The sequence below is a fragment of the Chaetodon trifascialis genome, chromosome 11 (genome assembly GCF_039877785.1).
Source record: "Chaetodon trifascialis isolate fChaTrf1 chromosome 11, fChaTrf1.hap1, whole genome shotgun sequence".
Taxonomy (NCBI): domain Eukaryota; kingdom Metazoa; phylum Chordata; class Actinopteri; order Chaetodontiformes; family Chaetodontidae; genus Chaetodon; species Chaetodon trifascialis.
This window is the reverse complement of record NC_092066.1, coordinates 18,328,653-18,345,816: the sequence shown is the minus strand read 5'-3', so window position 1 is coordinate 18,345,816 and position 17,164 is coordinate 18,328,653. Positions and strand designations below refer to the sequence as shown.

Here is a 17,164-nt window from a genome sequence, read left to right as displayed (position 1 = left end):
TTAGGAAAGAGGAAACTGAATTTTCCTCCTCTGCATGAACAAAAGGCTGCTATGACGTCTGAACATGATGGTGAGTGTGAAAACTCCTTCAGGCATTTGATGAGAGGACATGAGAAGTCAACAAAAGGGCGTGAACATATTTGCTACATCATCTAATGTGGAACCAGCTGATGTGTCTGACAACCTACAACACAAAATCATCGAGAGGCAAAGCAACAACCTACTAGCAACTCTTTTCAAAAGTGACCCTGAAGACTCAGTTCTGCTCAAGACTGACTGATCCAAAGCAGTCAAGCTTCACGGTTTTCGAGGGATTCTTCCTTATCCTAACCTTCTTTCCCCTGTCCTGCCATTTAAATATTTTTCCATAAATCTCCAGTAATTTTAAATCTCAAATCAAGTGAAGCATAATGTGCAAGTGTGTGCATGTGTACACAGGTAATACATCATAAAGTGCTGAAGTCATATGCCCTTTTAAAAATGAACTATATGTACATTATATACAAGAACAGTATGAACATTAAAAAAGGATTTAGGATTCACTGTGTGTGCCCTTGTCGAAGAGGGATGTGGACAGCGGTAAGGGTGGGGTCCCCACCCCCCTTTGCATATCACCAGTGACCCAAACCCCCTCCCTATGTGTGGCACCCCAGTGAAAAATTGTCACTGGGTACGGTCCTCAAAGGATGTTATAAAAACTGAAATGGCCCTCGACAGAAAAAGTCCTCTACCCCTGATGTAAATTACATGAAGGTGTAATTTTGTTGTTTTTCCACCACATCTGGCATCTGTTCAGTCCAGCAGTGGGATGGCAGCATCACTGCATAGTGATCAGGTGGCGCCTTTTCATTCAGATTTTATTTCTGCTCTTTCAACAGGTGTGTGAATAAATCACCGTGTACAGGACATTCATGCAGTGCTTTTGAAAAACACTGCAAACAAACTTGGAGACATGACATGAAAAGAAATTGAACCCTCAGTCTTGTTTTCCTCTGTCATTCTTTGAAATGTCCAAATATGCTGCAGTAGATAATTACACACAACTTGGTGCTGACATTTCCAAATGGACATAATGCAGAGCGCAAACATCTGACAACAGCAGCTGATGGTTTGTAACATTTTATAAGGTAACACATTTCTGAACATACTGTCAAATGAGGCCCTTCTTGTCAAAGTGCTCATTTCAATGAAGAAAATAACAACGCAAGTGAGGTTTTTGTCAGTTTCCATATAACAGTTACACACGTCAAAGTTTATCATGAATACAGCACATGACATGCATGAATTTATACGTACTTAAGCTACCATTCGGAGTTATAAAAACAAGGGCACTTGAAAGTTCTGAGAAGGAACTGACTATCCAGCAAACACAGGTTGGTGTGTTTGCTGGATAGTCAGCAAGTTTGGTGTGTTCGCGGGTGCGTGGATGCATACAGTAACACTATAAAGTAATCTGTACTCTTCAGACAGAAGCTGCGTTTACTTTGCAATGTGTTTGGCTGAAAAGTGGTGATCCAAACATACCGTAAAAAAAAAGATAAGACATCACAGTTCTATAACTCTTCCTTCACTAAGATGAAATAAAGGGTTTCTTATTTTTCCATGTCTTTATGTGCACTGGTTTTGGTCATAATGCCATAATGTCATTGCAAGGTAACAGATTTGAGACAAAAACAGACAGAAAAATGGCACAGTGGTCAGAGAGAAACAACATCCTGAAAAACATCCGTCTTTATACACTTCTGCAAAGTATATCTGTATATACTGGTAGGCTGGTAACATACATTGTGCTACTTAAGAGCAGCAGCTACGTAGAAACTAGCTGGGAAAGAGGGTGCATGAGGTTGTCTTTTCAACACTCAGCTAAGCAGTTTTCACCTTTACCTGGAGCTCGAGACGCTGAGGAACCTCAGAGAGAGATGGGCTGCTTTTTCTCTACAGTTTCATGTGGAGCTGACGGTCTGGGACGCACTTATCTGTCTCTCAGAAGAAGCCTGTGTACCTCATACCACAGCTAAATAGAGCTTTTATAGAAATGAGATATGTGAGCGTTTTTCTCATCTGCTCACCACAGAGCCGCCTGCACCTTTCACGCAGAGCTAAAGTCGGTCTGAACGCAGCCTACTTCTGGTCAGTTCAGTGACTAAGACAATTCACACACAGCACTGGTTCAGGCAGAGCACTGACGTCGCACTGTTAATAGCGAAATTGGCAGCAGCCGTTTCATTCATGTTTCACAGTCACTGGCTTATGCACAGCTGTGTGACTGTCAGCTGACCTGTACCCTCCAATCATATTCACGGAGGTTTACAGCAGGTCATTATAACTCAGCACTCATCACTGTTACTCTGCTGATCAGTCTTCATTTTGGTAATGTCGATTATCTAAGATTTAGGGTCCATATTTGTGCTTAATAAGGACTCATTAGGTCTCTCTGCAGAATCCTTGTTGCTGCTCAGATTCTATGAGAGCTCCATCAAAGATTTAATCTAACATATTTTTAACCATTTACTATAAATAGTTTTTACTTTCTGCTGTCAATTAAAGGCAAAAAAGAAAAGGCTAGTTTCTCCACATGTCTGTGTTTAGAGTCGCGCTTAAAGGAAAGCAGTTCTGAGTGTTGCTCACGTCTGACCTTCCACCCCGACCTCGAGTCACAATTTGCATGATTACACAAGGTCTCTAGTCATGAAAATGTAAACAAAGATCACTTTAAGCATTTGAATGAACAACCAAAGCTGTCATTTTTCTGTTGAGTCTCATCACAGTGCGGACCCTCACAAATCCTTCAGTCCCTGAGTTAAATGTAGCAAATGCAGCTAGAAAAATGCAGCACCCTGACGTCACAGCCCTGCTGGCCAGACCCAGCTGTTGTCTTGGTCTGTCAGGCTCTTCCTCTCCTGCTATAAACCACATCTGCAGCATCTTTTCTACATGCACATGAAACATCCTGAATGTATATGCTGTCCTAGCATATTTCCTTAATGATACAATGCTTAATGGTCTTTGGCTTTCCTGAACACAATTATGAACTCTCTCTTGCCAGAAGATCAATTTCCATGTATTGACTGGTGCCTGGTGCTCAAACACTTACTTACAGTCATGAGAAGGAGAGAAATTTCACACTTGAAGATGTAAATTTTCACAGCTTCGTGGTGAGCTTGGTCTACAGCGCTCTTTTGTTTCACCTGTCGTTAGTGTTGCACAATAGTCACTGCAGCTAACCACTAAAACTCCTCTGCACACCACATGATGTCAGCTACTGTGTCACAGCAGCCCTCCAACAGAGCACATTCACTGGCTCTCTTGGCCTCTGGACTGCTGGTCCTATTTTCAAACCGCAGGTCTCTTGGAGACATACGAGGGACTTTCCACTTTGACACTGGTGACATTAGCTGTGAAGCACCTCTGGAACAGCAGCTCGGGGTCTGGCGGCTGGTTATTGCAGTCCAGCTTCCTGCTCATGAAGTGTTTTCTGAATCCTTGTGGACCAGTGGCACAGGGCGCCCTCCCATGACCGGATCGCTCGCTGGGGCCTCCTGCTGAAAAGCATTCAAACAATTATACAGAATTGTGGGTAATTTCAAGCCAGAAAAGGCGGCTGATTTCTCTGATCTGAAAGGTTCCACAAAGAGCACCCCAGGTACTGACAAACTGTCGCTCTCACAGTGTACTTAAGAGAGCCTACACACACTTACCGGGTGGTCTGAGGGGCAGGCCATTGTCAAGGCGACTGGGTTTGGTGGCGATGAAGAGGTAGCAGAGGACACATACCGTGATCAGGAAGGCAAGGAGGACCACGGCTGCGATGGACAGACCAACCAGAGCGCCGATACTGAGAAGGAGAGGAGAGGAGGAGAGGAGGAAAGAGCAGGGGTCAATAAGAAAACAGGACGATGTGTAGGATGTAAAACAGAGGACTGAAAGAGAGATAATAAGGTCAAAGGTGAGAAATTGCATTAAACAGAAAATGAAGTCAACCACTCCCCATCATGGTAAGGTATTTAAAAATAAATCAATTTTTAAGAAATGTGTTGTTTTTACACGCTGGATGAATACAGTGATCCAGATAGACAGAAGGCTGCAGCCACTGAAGCAATTAACTGTTCTGAAAGATTTTGTGTCAGGCTGAGTACTCAGGGGATTCATCTGACAGGTGGGTCAAGGTTCAAAACAGCTGCTGCTGCTGCTGCTCAAACTGCTGCAACACCTCTGAAGACAAACTTTGTTGTACAGTGATTGGCTGATCTATTGATCGTGGTCGAATGTAGCTGCAGCATCCTCACATGTCACAGCTTTAGTGGTGAAATATTAGAAAATGACTATCAGCAAGGAGGAAAAAAAAAAAAAGACTTTTCCCCGCATGGAAATTGTCCTTACCTCAGCCACCACATGTATCCGTACTCATAGGGGAAAAAACTGTTGGGATCATCGCAGCAGTACTTGACATCATTAAATCCGCAGCAGTAGACAGCAGCAGCAGCGTTTCCCGGTCTGGGGCAGGAGAATCCGTCCACAAACACACCGTCAGCGCTGCTGTAGCTGCTGCATTCAGCGCTCATGCTGAGGAAATGAGAGAAAGACCCGAGAAAATAACACCTGTTGTAGATTAACGCAAAGAAGAAGAAGAAGAAGAAGAGGAAGATCCCTGCATCGCCAGTGCAAGTGTGCGCTCTGCTGTGAGACCAGTGACAGAGTGTGTTTCTGGAGTGTTTCCCTGCGCACGACCGAGGGAGAGAGACGGAGGTGGAACAGTTGGCATCTGAGGAAGAACTGGACTTCTCTCTCTCTCTCTCTCTCTCTCTCTCTCTCTCACACACACACACACACACACACACACACACACACACACACACACACACACACACACACACACACACGTTGTGTTTTTATCACTTGTGGGGACACCCTAGCCTCAGTCTTCAACCTAAAATTTAATGATTTACATTAAGGGGACCTGTATTTTGTCCCCATAAGGGAGGCGAGTCCCCACAATGTGACTGTGTAAACAGATTTTTGTCCCCACAACGTGATAAATACCTGGTCAAACACACACACACACACACACACACACACACACGGCCTTACTCTGTTTACTTAATCTGCTTAAGTTTTGGGAGAGCATAAGCATGTTTGTTGATTATGGAATTCACCACTTCACTTCATATTGCAGCTCTTTCAAAAGCAGTTTTACCTTCCTGGACACTTTAACAGCCTTACATTAGACACACACACACACACACACACACACACACACACTGCAAGCATGCAGGGCTGAGCAGACAAGGCTCTGTGATGCTCTCACTTGACTGCATTTGAACAGGTTGTTGAATTGAACTGATTTAAATGCAGTGGACATAAAGTCTCAACGCCTCTTCCATTCCAGCAGCAGTACAGTAATAATATCTGTAAATTACAGCCTGCTGTGATTTGATATCACTGTAAAAGAATACAGTGTAAGTGTTATAATATATATATAATATATATATATATATATAATATATAATTACAGGAGCTGTGTGAAATGTCTGATTGTCATTGTCTCATTTTTGACACAGCTGTCTGTCTGACTCATACAACACTGACTTTAAACCACACTATGAAAACATATTAAAAAAAAATCCCCATATGTTCTAAAGCCTGAGCCGCGGTACGCTCACACAGGCGTTTGGCCAATTAGATCTCTTCTCAGGACTGTGTTTGGGATCCCCCTCAGTGATGAACCTGTTGAGCTGAGATAATTTATCATTCTTCTAAACACACTGGCAGCCTCCAATAATACTCCCGCTTTACAATTGTTCACGGTATTACACTCCATCGAGTGTCCAGATTCTCAGTAGACACATTTATCCACAATATATAGTTCCCTAAAACTGTCCCACAGTGAAACAAAAAGTAGGCCCCTTGCATGTACATTACCCTCTACCAACAATCCCACAATACAATGCAATGCCTTTCATAGATGCTAAAATCACAGTTGTACAAGTCTTTATTTGTCAGTGCTGATGCAACTTGATGATGATCAATAGATCTCTCAATAGAGCGAGACCTGGTCAGGGGTCTAATGTGAAAGGTTAAATGTAAAGGCCTGAGAACTTACATAGAACCTTTAATCGATAGATATTCATTCTAGATCAACAGAGTTTGGTGGCATTTAAGCTCTGTGAGCTGAGATACTGAAAGAGAGAAGAGCATTATTGTCGGTGGGCTTCACCTGTTTTCCTACATTGTTGAATCAAAGAATAGCTTAAAAATGCCATTAATCTTATCGTGCATTAAGAGTCAGTGTACTGCACAGGCTTAATAATACTTTGAAATTATGAATGAAGATTATCATCTCCAGGAATTAACTCAGCTCTGTCAAGAGATGAGTGATAACACAATAACTCAGCCCAACAAGCCTGTTCGCTGTTTCCTCTGCTCAAACACATGTCTGGCAGCTTTGACTGGCCGCTGTAGTGCAAACACTCGTGGCCTTGTGCCTCCATTTAGGCCCTGGAAGACCCACTAGTGTTAAAAACCTTGAACATGGCAGATACCAGAATTCAAATGATCACTGAAGGCACTGCTAGCATTAACAAAAGAGGCAGTCCCTGTTAAGTAAGAGACAAAGGTTATACAACATCAAGTTTTATAACTAAGTGGATAAATAGTGACTCATAAAAGCAAACTATTATTTATGGTGGAGGATGAGAGGAAGCTGCTCTGTATTCAGGTGGTAGAGCAGCAGGTACTTCTGTGTAACTTGCCAGAAGGGTGAAGAGGCTGTGGAGGACGTAGGCATTTTCTACTTGTATCTACAAAGTGCATTATGTATATTTATTTGAATTGCACTGGGTTTAAATTCAATTTCAACAAACTACCTCCTCTATTGTTAATACATCAAACTTGTTGGTTTAAAGCTAACGTGCTAAAATGTTTGCTTGCCTTGATGAAGAGCCAAGCTCTTCCTGATGTCTCTGTAGATGATGTCCAATGAGTCTCTGACTGGGGACAAACATAAAAAGTCCATTTGGTTGAAACATTGTCTTTCCTTATTCAGCAGGCCCACAGTTTCAGTATGACTTGCAGATTCACTTAATTTCATACTGAAACAGCTCACAAGCTCACAAGCAGACTGATACCATCACTAATTCTAATTATACTTTATATTTTGAATGAAATGATTCTTTCTCTAAGAAACATATTTTTGAAATACACCAGCTTCGTATGTTAGTTACTGTGATTACCATCCGATGAAGAGACAAACAATGTTGGCGACTCAGCTCTGCTTCTGAGCCTCTATTGGTTGTACTCATGAGGTCAACAAAAGCACTGTCCAAACATAATTATTGGTCCAAGTCCCCGACCTAAGCTCTCACTGACAAATGTAAGCCGCAGTAAAGAAAGGAAAAAGCCAGGGAAGATTTCCTCTCTGAAAACTTGAAAGGGCTCCTTTATTGTGGACTTATTTTGTCAATGGGGTTTTCAGAACAAAAATGCAGCAGTTGATTGGAGTCTTTGTGTACTTCAATTCAACTTAATTCAGTTTACTTCAGTTCAATAGAACTTTATCAATCTATGAAAGCAATTTGATTGTGGACCAAAAAAAAAAAAAAAAAGACAGACAGACAGACAGACAGACAGGAAACAGACATGGACTTAAAAGCTGATAGTGTAATTGCATTTAAAATAATAATAATGTACAATAATTTTCTGAGACATCCAGGTTGTAAACTGGAGCAAATGGAGGAGAGACACAGAAAACTCTCACTGAAGGAACCATAGAAGGTTTGTAGGATGGGTCTTTGGTCACTGAATGAATTCAGTTTCCTGAGGAAGTACTGATGTTATTGCACTTTCGTGATCATGGCCTCTGTGATATGCTCAGACCTCAAGGTGTTATCAAAGATGGCACTGAGATAGTTATAATACTCAACAACATCCACCTTCTCACCATGTATGGGGGTTGGGTCTGTGCTCAGGGCCTTCCTCCAGAAATCAATTACCATCTCCTCAGTCCCAGTGATGTTCAATTCCAGGAGAGCATTGTCCCACCACTCGATGAAATCCAGACACTGACCTGTGTTGCCAGTGATTTGATGAGGTGATGGTTGGGATGGATGCTCTTGTTAGTGTTGAGAATAAACAGGAGGGGGAGAAGGAACGCAGAAAGTGCCATTAGTAAGAGCTCGCTGTCGGGTGAAAAATCCATAATCCATACGATCAGACCTTGGTCTGAAATGAACTGAGCAGTTTCTCTGCAAGGTTTACAGGCTGCATGGTGTTCAACGCAGGAGAAAAATCCGCACACAGGAGCCTGGAAAAGGCTCCACTCTACTTCAGGTAAGTGTGAATGGTGTCTCACAGGAAGATAAGATAGAACAGACAGCAATAGTAGCAGGACTTCTTAAAAACAAAAAAAACAACAACAAAAAAAGACATAGAAGAGAATAAAAAATACTAAATCAACTATATATATGTACATTTTATACAAAAGGAGTATAAAAAATGCCTGCCAACAGCTCACTGGAGCTGGAAAATATATCTGCCATGGTGCTTAGCGTTGATGAAATGCAGCTAGAAGTCACTGTGGAAGTCAAAAGATTTATTTTTAATTATATTTATGACAAATGTCAGGCAATGAAAATGCCATCCCTACATATGAATGAAGAGGTGAGCACTAGACAGAATGAGGCAAACATGTACACCTGACAAACAAACCCACATATTTGTTTGTTTGTTTGACATTTTCTTCAAATCATTTACACCTTGAGGTGACTGAATGAGCCGATACCTCACGCTCTTTTGATTAGAAATAGAAACAGTCCGTTCTTTTCGTTGCATGACTTCTGCCGGATGTTGTGCATGCATGTACCAAATAGGGTTTAAACACAGAATTAGTGCAAAGCATTCTCCAGTGTGAGATATATTGCTGCTATGAATTTTCTGCAAGATGGAAAGTGAAAGGTAAATGAATACTCATGGGGATCTTTAATGAGACTGAGCTTCAGGATCAGGAGCTCCCAGTACTCAGTAGCGAGGCGCAGGGGAGCATCTCCTGCTGTGAGGAGACTGCAAATGAAAGCTGCTATTTTCATTTGCAGTCATTTTAAAGATGGCAAGGATCAATTACATTCCCTATATTCTTAGCAATAAGCATTGATCTTCTTCTACCTATCAGTGGGAAGACATACATCCAGATCACAGGTGAGTAATATCATGTCATCCTCGTGAGAAGGAAGTCTCAATAAGTGCTAAGTAAATAATGTAATCCTTAACAGAAGAAATACAGGAAAAGGTATTGGAACAGTGAGACTGTAAGTCCTCTTAATAACATCTGAGGGAACAGAATTGTGGGTTGTAGCTGCTGAGGTGTTCAGTGGACAGTGACTGAGGAGCTACAAACCTTTCTGATATCCAAAGGTTGATTCTTCTGAGTGTGGAATATAATGAACTGAATAAAATGAACATTTTTTTTTTCCATACACAATTCTGAGCTAATTTTTCTCCTTGCTTGTGTCTGCAGAGAGTTACCAAAAATGAGCTTTTCAAAGGGGGTGGTAGCTATGCTGGATTCGTCAGGAAAAAGTGACAGACAGGAACAAAAATAAACTTTAGGAAGAGTTAGACAGAGAGAGAAGATCAAATGATTGAAATCAGTTTCATAGGCAGATGTCTCCCAGTACTTCAGGACCACATTCATTTAGGCTGATGAGGATGGATCAACAGCTCCACTTCAGCCCAACAGGCAGCAACCACGTTGTTCTTGCTCCCAGTTTAGCATGCAAAGTGCCCAAATCTGCAAAATTTTGCCCTGAGATGATATGTAATGGAATATGTTGAGGCCCACGGCAGATGACCTTTGGATGTTGAACATGTCTGCCCCGTCTAAATGAATGAGGAGCACACCAGGCCTGACTGCTCGCTCTAATCCCAGATTATCTCTGCCAGTCCAATCTAGCAACAGGGAAAAAATTGGCAGAAGAAAGGGGATTATTCGACGGTGGTGGGGGATTGTGGAGGGACATGGCGGTTAGAACACACACCTAACTTGTTCACAAACATCACTGGCATTCACACACTCACACGGACAAACGTGCACACACAAAGAGAAATGCTCAGATTACAGCCACAAATATGAACATACATGCAACTTCAAATTCAAAGTGAGATCCGCTCTCTCATCATTAGTCATGAATGCACCGATGCGACAGACTAATGATCACATCGGTGACACCTCCTATGCCCCACTCTTCACCTGACTGGCCCTTCACCCGCCTCCTCCCTCCTCTACCTTCTGCCTCCATCTATTTCTGCTCCCAATCAGCTCTTAGAGAGTCACTGCAAAACATCCTCCATTACAGCGCTCTGCTCTGCCACATGACAGCTAAAGCCAGCCACCCCTGTACATGCTGCTTCCTGTGCAGCAACAGCCCCCTCAACACAGCAAATCCCTGCACTGCCTGGTATGTAATTGGTATTTTATATATATCTTGCTTGAGTGGTTCCACATAAGCGTATTGCTGACAACGTCCTTTCCTCTCTGTATTTGACATCTCTGAGCGCTAGCTGTCTTTCCAAGAAACCATATCTCAATAACCGTTGCCCTCTGTGAGCGTGAGTGTAGTGCATAACATTTTCTGGAAAAGAGCAGAGGACATCAATGAAAGTCAGAAAGGTGAAAAATGGCCATTGAAGAGGTTTACTGCTCTAATAGTATCGCAGGGTAGAGCACCAATCGAAAAAAGCATCAGTATGTGATATTAAAAAAAGGAAAAAAGGAAAAATGAATCATTTAAAATGAATAAAGTAAATGTAATTGATGTCAAACAAAGTTTCCATTTTACAAAGTCTTCGCCTGATGACTGCAAAAATATTCAAGTGAACCTCCAGCGATGAGATTTTCAGGCCAGGATACTTCATGGACCTTCCATGGCAATATTGTTCGGAGGAACACAAACACCTAAATTTTTCTAATGCTAAAGCAGCTCTGCACGTCGGCATAACCGCCCTTTCAGAGTCTGTGACGCAGCATGAGAGCCATCTCCAAAGCACATATCCTATAACAACAGCAAAAACTGGGCCTAACAACTGAGTTCTATTGTGTCTCATTGGCGTTCGACTTTCTGACATAGAGAGCTAAAGGACACGATGGCATACTGGAACCGTCCATCAATATCCACCCCACTGTCCTCTGTGCCTATCAGTGCCTTGAAAACTCATCTTGCAGCATTTCAGTTTTGAGTGTCTCTGTTCTTATCACGGAAACTGCTGTGAAAAGCACAGTGTGTCCAGTCCAGCAGCTCCCTTTTCCTCAGGGAGCAGTGCTGAAGGCAGAGATGTTCAATAGCCTGTTTCTGAAGTATGACTAAAGTAGCCTGTGGCTTTTTTAAAATAACATTTCCTACGGGTTGTGGCAATCTGTAGCGATTAGCATTTTAGACATTCAGCGTGCAGGGCCCCGCCAGCAGGGAGGTCCAGGTCTTTAGCCCCAGACGACAGCACATACAGCCCATTCAGGGATTAAACAGCAGCCTCACAGCAGATGTGGCATCTGGGATTACAATTAGAGTAATATCACCCATCATGTGAAAGCTTGTTATGTTAACATAACAGGAGAGCCTCTGCCTTTCCTCATGTGTCATACGCGGGACATTGTTGTTAATGGAAATGATTTAAGATGTTTGCATTGTGGAGGACTTTGACGTAATCAGAGTGATGGAGGTATGAGTTCGGGGTGTGTGCACAGGGACGCCCTGTTACTTATATGGCAAGATTACTTTTTCTGTCTTGCCCTTATAACTGAAAATCGAAGGATTTTAGATACCAATACACTTTTCCTTGTCTGGTCTGTCTGTCATGGTCCATATTACATTTAGTTTTTCTTTTTTTTTTAAGTGGCTTTACCTTCCTTTCCTCTCCTACACCTTTGTTTGTCTCCATCCATCACAAACCCTCTCTATGCTGTAATACTGTAGGTAGTTTTCTGCATTGCTTTTTTTCTAGTTTGATCATCCTCACTGATCAGGTTAAAGATGAACACCTGGTGGACCTAATGTCTGTTTTATTACAACTAATTTGCAACATATTTGTTTTCCACTGGGACATCTGGTCTTGATATACAACATTTGCAACTAAAGTATAAAGATCTTTTTTTACGGTTACATTCAGGCACTGGCAGCACATCATTAATGTTAGGGAAAGATAATGATCTTGTCCTAATACAGCCTAGTTTCCTCCTTCTGCCTATTCACCTGCACACCTACCACCATTGGACTCATCAGCTCCACCTGCAGCTCGATTGTTCAATGTGTCGTAGCGGTACCATGTTCTGCTTCTTTGAAGAACACAACAAACAGGATTTTGCCTAATCCTATTTTACCTGCGCTTCAAGTCCATTGTCTCCTGCCTTCCTGCCCTCCTTCGTCATCAGATTTCCACAACTAACTAATCTTATAATGAATTGCTCTTGGTTTACCTTTTACTTTTGGGTCCTCAGTAATTACCTAAAACTCATCAGGTGCAGTAAATCCCTTCCACACATCTCGTTGAATTGTGCATACATTCTAGGACGTTGTGTAAGGGATAATGCCCGGCGAGGTGTCCATTATCAGAAATGAATGGACGACGCAGAGGCGTGAACCGAATCATTTCAGAAAGGGCAAGTGTACCTCTTACCGCTTGTGTGTGTCCAGAGGATGATGCAAAATTTTGTTTCAAAGAATCAGTCCACAGATAGTTTCCTCATTTTTATTGCAAGAAATATTATCCACCATTCACTCTGATCATTAAATGTGTATCAAGCAAGTAAGTCTTGCCGTTTGAGCCAGCGCAATAATTTAGAACAATCAGGCTATTTGACTTGAACTTTTTTATAGGTGTCCTGCAACACTTTTTAACGGACACCCTGCAGCCAATCAGAATCGAGTATTCACCCAGACCATGGTATAATTGTCAATATTTTAGCTGGATGGTTTTATAACGTTCCACTCAGCCACTTATCTGTACATATTGTATTTCCTGTTTAATTTTGAAAGTCCAACATCTTATGCCATTTCAGTCCCTGCCCTTGTGTCTTTCCTGCCTCCTTAGTTACCCACACCCAAACTATAAGTTTGCCTTGTTCAGATGGGCCTGCGAATGACTGCCTTTCTTTAGTAAAGACCTGCCCACAATCACGACTGGAGTTCATGGCATGGAGTTCAGGCTCGAGCCGTCAACCACTGTGTTCTCAGTTAGTGGAGATCTGCAGTCTCCTCTCCTTTTCCCCTTTGTGCTCCTGTGTTTTCCTCTCCTTTTGTCTCCTGTCTGTCTCTCCCCTGTCTGTCATGTTACTGCAGGGTGTGGCTGACAGGTTCAGCCTGGTATCCTCTCCTCCTGAGCAGAGCTGTGCTCAATCAAGCAATCAAGATTCACCTGCCTACACAGTATATAAGCACCAGGTTTCCAGCCAGTATTCATCAAATTGTCTGCCTACTTGTGTGGTAACGATGTGGTAACAAGGTAAGAAAATCACCAAGTACCTTTTGTCAGTCTGCTACTTGCCTTCTTGACCTTCCCTTTGTGTGTCTGTGCTTAAGTGCTTAACCCTCACCTGTCTTTGCCTGCTCTCACTGAAGAAACTGGACTTGTCACTTCCTGGACTCAGTCTCTCTGGATTCTCTGCCTCATCTGGATTGCACATTCCTTGAATAACCATTAAACAATCTCCTGTCTTCTCTGTCTGAGAGTGGCATTTTGGGACCTATAAACTCTAAAATAACACAACTGCATAGGTAGGTAATAGTAATGTGCATAAAGCAATATAACATGAATTTAAAAAGAGCTAAAAAGAAAGAAAGAACTCATCCTGACTAATTTACAATCTTCGTCAACATCAGCATTACAGATAAACCACCCGTAGCCATTAGACTGAATCAAAAATATGGAGCGTCTATTGTGGAATATAATTTTTTTTGTAATATTTGCAACATTCACTGTACAAGCCTTTTATGTTAAAGACACTTCTAGGAGATCCCATAACGTGCCGTACATTAGAAGAGACCACGGTTTTTCAATACGGCATTAATTGCTGCAGGCTAATTGCAGGATTGCATGATAATAAATTGGAATTTGGGATGTACAAACAGACAGAGCCATACTATTCTAAAAACATGAAGAGACTGCTCCTCAGACACATGATGGACTGCGCAAGGATTGTGTTTTTCTTTTTTCGGTTTCCAAAACCAAAATTGCAAGAGCAAGTGTAAGGAATGGATTAAACAGTATTTACACAACGAGTACATGCATGCAGCTTGTTAAAGGACAGTCATTTTGTCATGTTTAGTTACATCTCTGACAGGAGAGTCATTTTGTAAAACAGACTTCAGTATTCAAAACAGGCTTTGAGGGGAAATGCTAGTTAGTAATTCCACCAGGACAGAAAGAAAAGTCCTTTCTGACAGCGATCTGATTAACTAAAGCCAGATGACACCGACCAACTTTCCTCCTGGCTGTGGCAGCCAGCTACATGTACATAATAATGACAGTTTGTGACATTTTTATAATAAACTTCACCTCATACGGTCTCAGGATGTAATTGTGGTTGTCAGTTTCAATTTCATGTTCATCTCCGTACTTCCAGGACGGCTTCACAGCAGATTCAGTCAAGTACAATTTCCGTTTTCTTAGTCAGTGTCAAAAATGAGCCTTTCAGTGGCTTAGAGCTTAGAGAAAGGAAGCCAATTATGGGAGATAGAGTCAGGTGATGACTATCTATGCCATCTATCAGTAATCTTACTGCAGGACATGATCTGAATAATGTTTCTCAATTAACTGCTGTGTGCGCCTTCTGTTACTGTGTGAGACCATGGGGACCTGTTAAGTGGATGTCTTATTTTAGACGAATGCTAATTGCCTACTTTTACTGTACATGTACATATCCACATATCAAGTAGCGATTTTCAGATATTACTTCAATCCGTTAACTTCTCACCACACATGAGCATGTGCTGTATATGCCATGTGCAGGCACATCCAACTTGGTCATAGAAGTGAAATGTTAAATGCTGCGTTTTCTTAGCTGGCTAGCGTCTGCTCAAGAATCACCTGGTTGTTGTTTACAGTTTAAAGGTGTGTGAACTCTGCGGCTTCACTGTGATGATGAGACATACTGCAAATTGTGCTCAATTATGCAGTACCAACAGTGATATAAATAATATGTGCTGTCTTATGCTTATGCTAAAAGATAAGTTTGCTGATATTCCACATGTTTCTAACAGGCTGCAAATCCCATGAAAAGACCAAAGTGAACACTGAATTGACTGTGTGTCTTCTGTGGAAGTGTGATACGTCTCATTCCTCTGTGCCACAGACTTCCATTGAACACGTCAAGCAAAGCAAACGAACAGGCAAAGGATGTTTATATAGCACTTTTCACAGTGCTTCACCGTCAAAACAATAAAATCAAGCAAAATCAAAAGGAAAGGAATAAAACGAAACAGATAAAACACCAGATAAAATGGGGAATAGACATTTCTGAACAATGGGGTTTTGCTGCTTTTTAAAAGTCCACATAACCAGAGACTATTCCAAAATTGAAAATACCCAAAGCATAGCCAGCCTATTCAAACATAAATTCACATTACCTCCACATCGCCTCAGTGCTACTACCCACACAGTAAGAGCTTTAATAAATGTTCATGGCCTTCAGTGTCTGTAAAAGATATAGAAATGAGAATGGGAATTAGAATTAGTGAGCAATCATCTGAGGATGCAGTCCGTGTGTTTGTGTGCTTATATCTGCGGGCTCATACATGCCTTCAGTGCGGTCAGTGCCATTATGCTCAATCATGCGTACTGTACCTGTGAAACATAAAGACAGGTCAACAACTCACCGGGATTGTAAGGCCCTGTTTTGGTTTTGTGCTGTTATTTACCTGATCTCACTTGTTGTGCAATTTTTTCTCTCTTTTTTGTGATCTGGAACAATCCGCTGTCCAATTGTTCAGAGAGCTCTCTAATCCAGCCTTAGATCTGAGTCGTGCAGCGCTGCCTAATAGGATCGTAGTATTAACCCTGATGACAATACCACCAGCTGTCGCAGAGCCCCCTGTTGGTCACCAGGAGGAGTGTGTCGGTGGGGGCAGAGAGAAAGAGAGGGAGGTGACTGACTGACAGAGAGAGAGACAGACACAGATAGACAGCGATAGAGAGTGTGTCCGTGTGATGCTCTTAGTCTCATGTGGAATAACCAAGGAAGCAGCTCGGAGGACAAACACAGAAACTCCTGAAGTGCTTTATTTTTGGACGACTCACTCTTTCATTTTACTTCTCAGCCCCCCTCTGTTCACCAAGCCAACTTTTTAAAATCTTTTTTTAAACTTCTTCTCTCTTAGTCTCACCTTGTCTTTCATCAGTCTGCATCCAACTATCTCGCCCCGCCTGCTGCGTCCACACACTCTGCTATTTCTTCCAGTGCTGTGGCGGATGTTGGCTCTCTGCTGGCTCTATATGGCTGAATAAGTGGTAAAAGGGGGGGCTCGCTCGGGTGGTTTTCTCTGAGGGGGGTTGCAAAGTTGCAGTCAAGACCAGGACAAGCAGGAGGAGGAGGTGGTGGAGGAGGATGGCGGTGGCTCTGGATGAAGTGTGGGGGCGGGTGAAGAATGTCTGCAAGCAGAACGGACTGCTCATCCTGTCTGTCCTGGCCGTGGTTATTGGCTGCCTGCTGGGCTTCTTCCTCAGAGGCAAACAGCTCTCTGAGCAGGTCAGTTGCTTAAAATGCCCGGTGGTGACTTTGACCCCCGCTTCCCCCTTACACCCACCTGCCCACCTGCCTGCCTTATCTCCTCCGTCAAGTCCCGTGACCCCGTTTCTTTCTTAAATGCTGAGATGGATTCAGATAAATCCTAACACGAGAGATTGCACCTAATGCCCTATTCCCTGCATCCGCCTATTTATCTTTCACTCCATGTGCTTCACGCCAACATCTCCACAATCACACACACAGACATGTACAACTGTCTTTCAGAGGGCACTGCATTGACTTGAGTCCATGGAGGCTTCATCATAACGGCTACACACCAAACCCCAACCTTTACCTTAACCTAGACATGATTCTTAAATCCAAAAATAACCCTATGGGGTCTTGATTTTTGTCCCCAGATGAGCAATACTGTAAGGCCTCACTATAGGATGAATTCAC

General features: G+C 42.4%; 2 protein-coding genes across 3 annotated transcripts in view; one reads left to right on the top strand and one right to left on the bottom strand.

Annotated features, from left to right (window-relative positions):
* Positions 1 to 476: 476 nt before the first annotated feature.
* Positions 477 to 4,736, bottom strand: LOC139339246 (protein shisa-like-2A). Of its 2 annotated transcripts, none has more exons than XM_070974777.1 (3): positions 4,381 to 4,736; positions 3,699 to 3,835; positions 477 to 3,542 (listed from the first exon to the last, which is right to left on the bottom strand). In XM_070974777.1, the coding sequence occupies exons 1-3, from the start codon at positions 4,560 to 4,562 to the stop codon at positions 3,334 to 3,336; spliced, it is 528 nt and encodes a 175-aa protein (XP_070830878.1). In that variant the 5' UTR covers positions 4,563 to 4,736; the 3' UTR covers positions 477 to 3,333. The 2 variants fall into 2 exon arrangements, with proteins under 2 accessions (XP_070830878.1, XP_070830879.1); XM_070974778.1 differs by having other exon boundaries at positions 841 to 3,539; positions 4,381 to 4,734.
* Positions 4,737 to 16,585: 11,849 nt separating this feature from the next.
* slc1a7a (solute carrier family 1 member 7a) overlaps positions 16,586 to 17,164 on the top strand; it is a 28,488-nt gene continuing 27,909 nt past the window's right edge. Inside the window, exon 1 of the mRNA XM_070973863.1 lies at positions 16,586 to 16,726. Coding sequence (XP_070829964.1) covers positions 16,586 to 16,726 — 141 coding nt within the window. The remainder of the gene's footprint in view (positions 16,727 to 17,164) is intronic.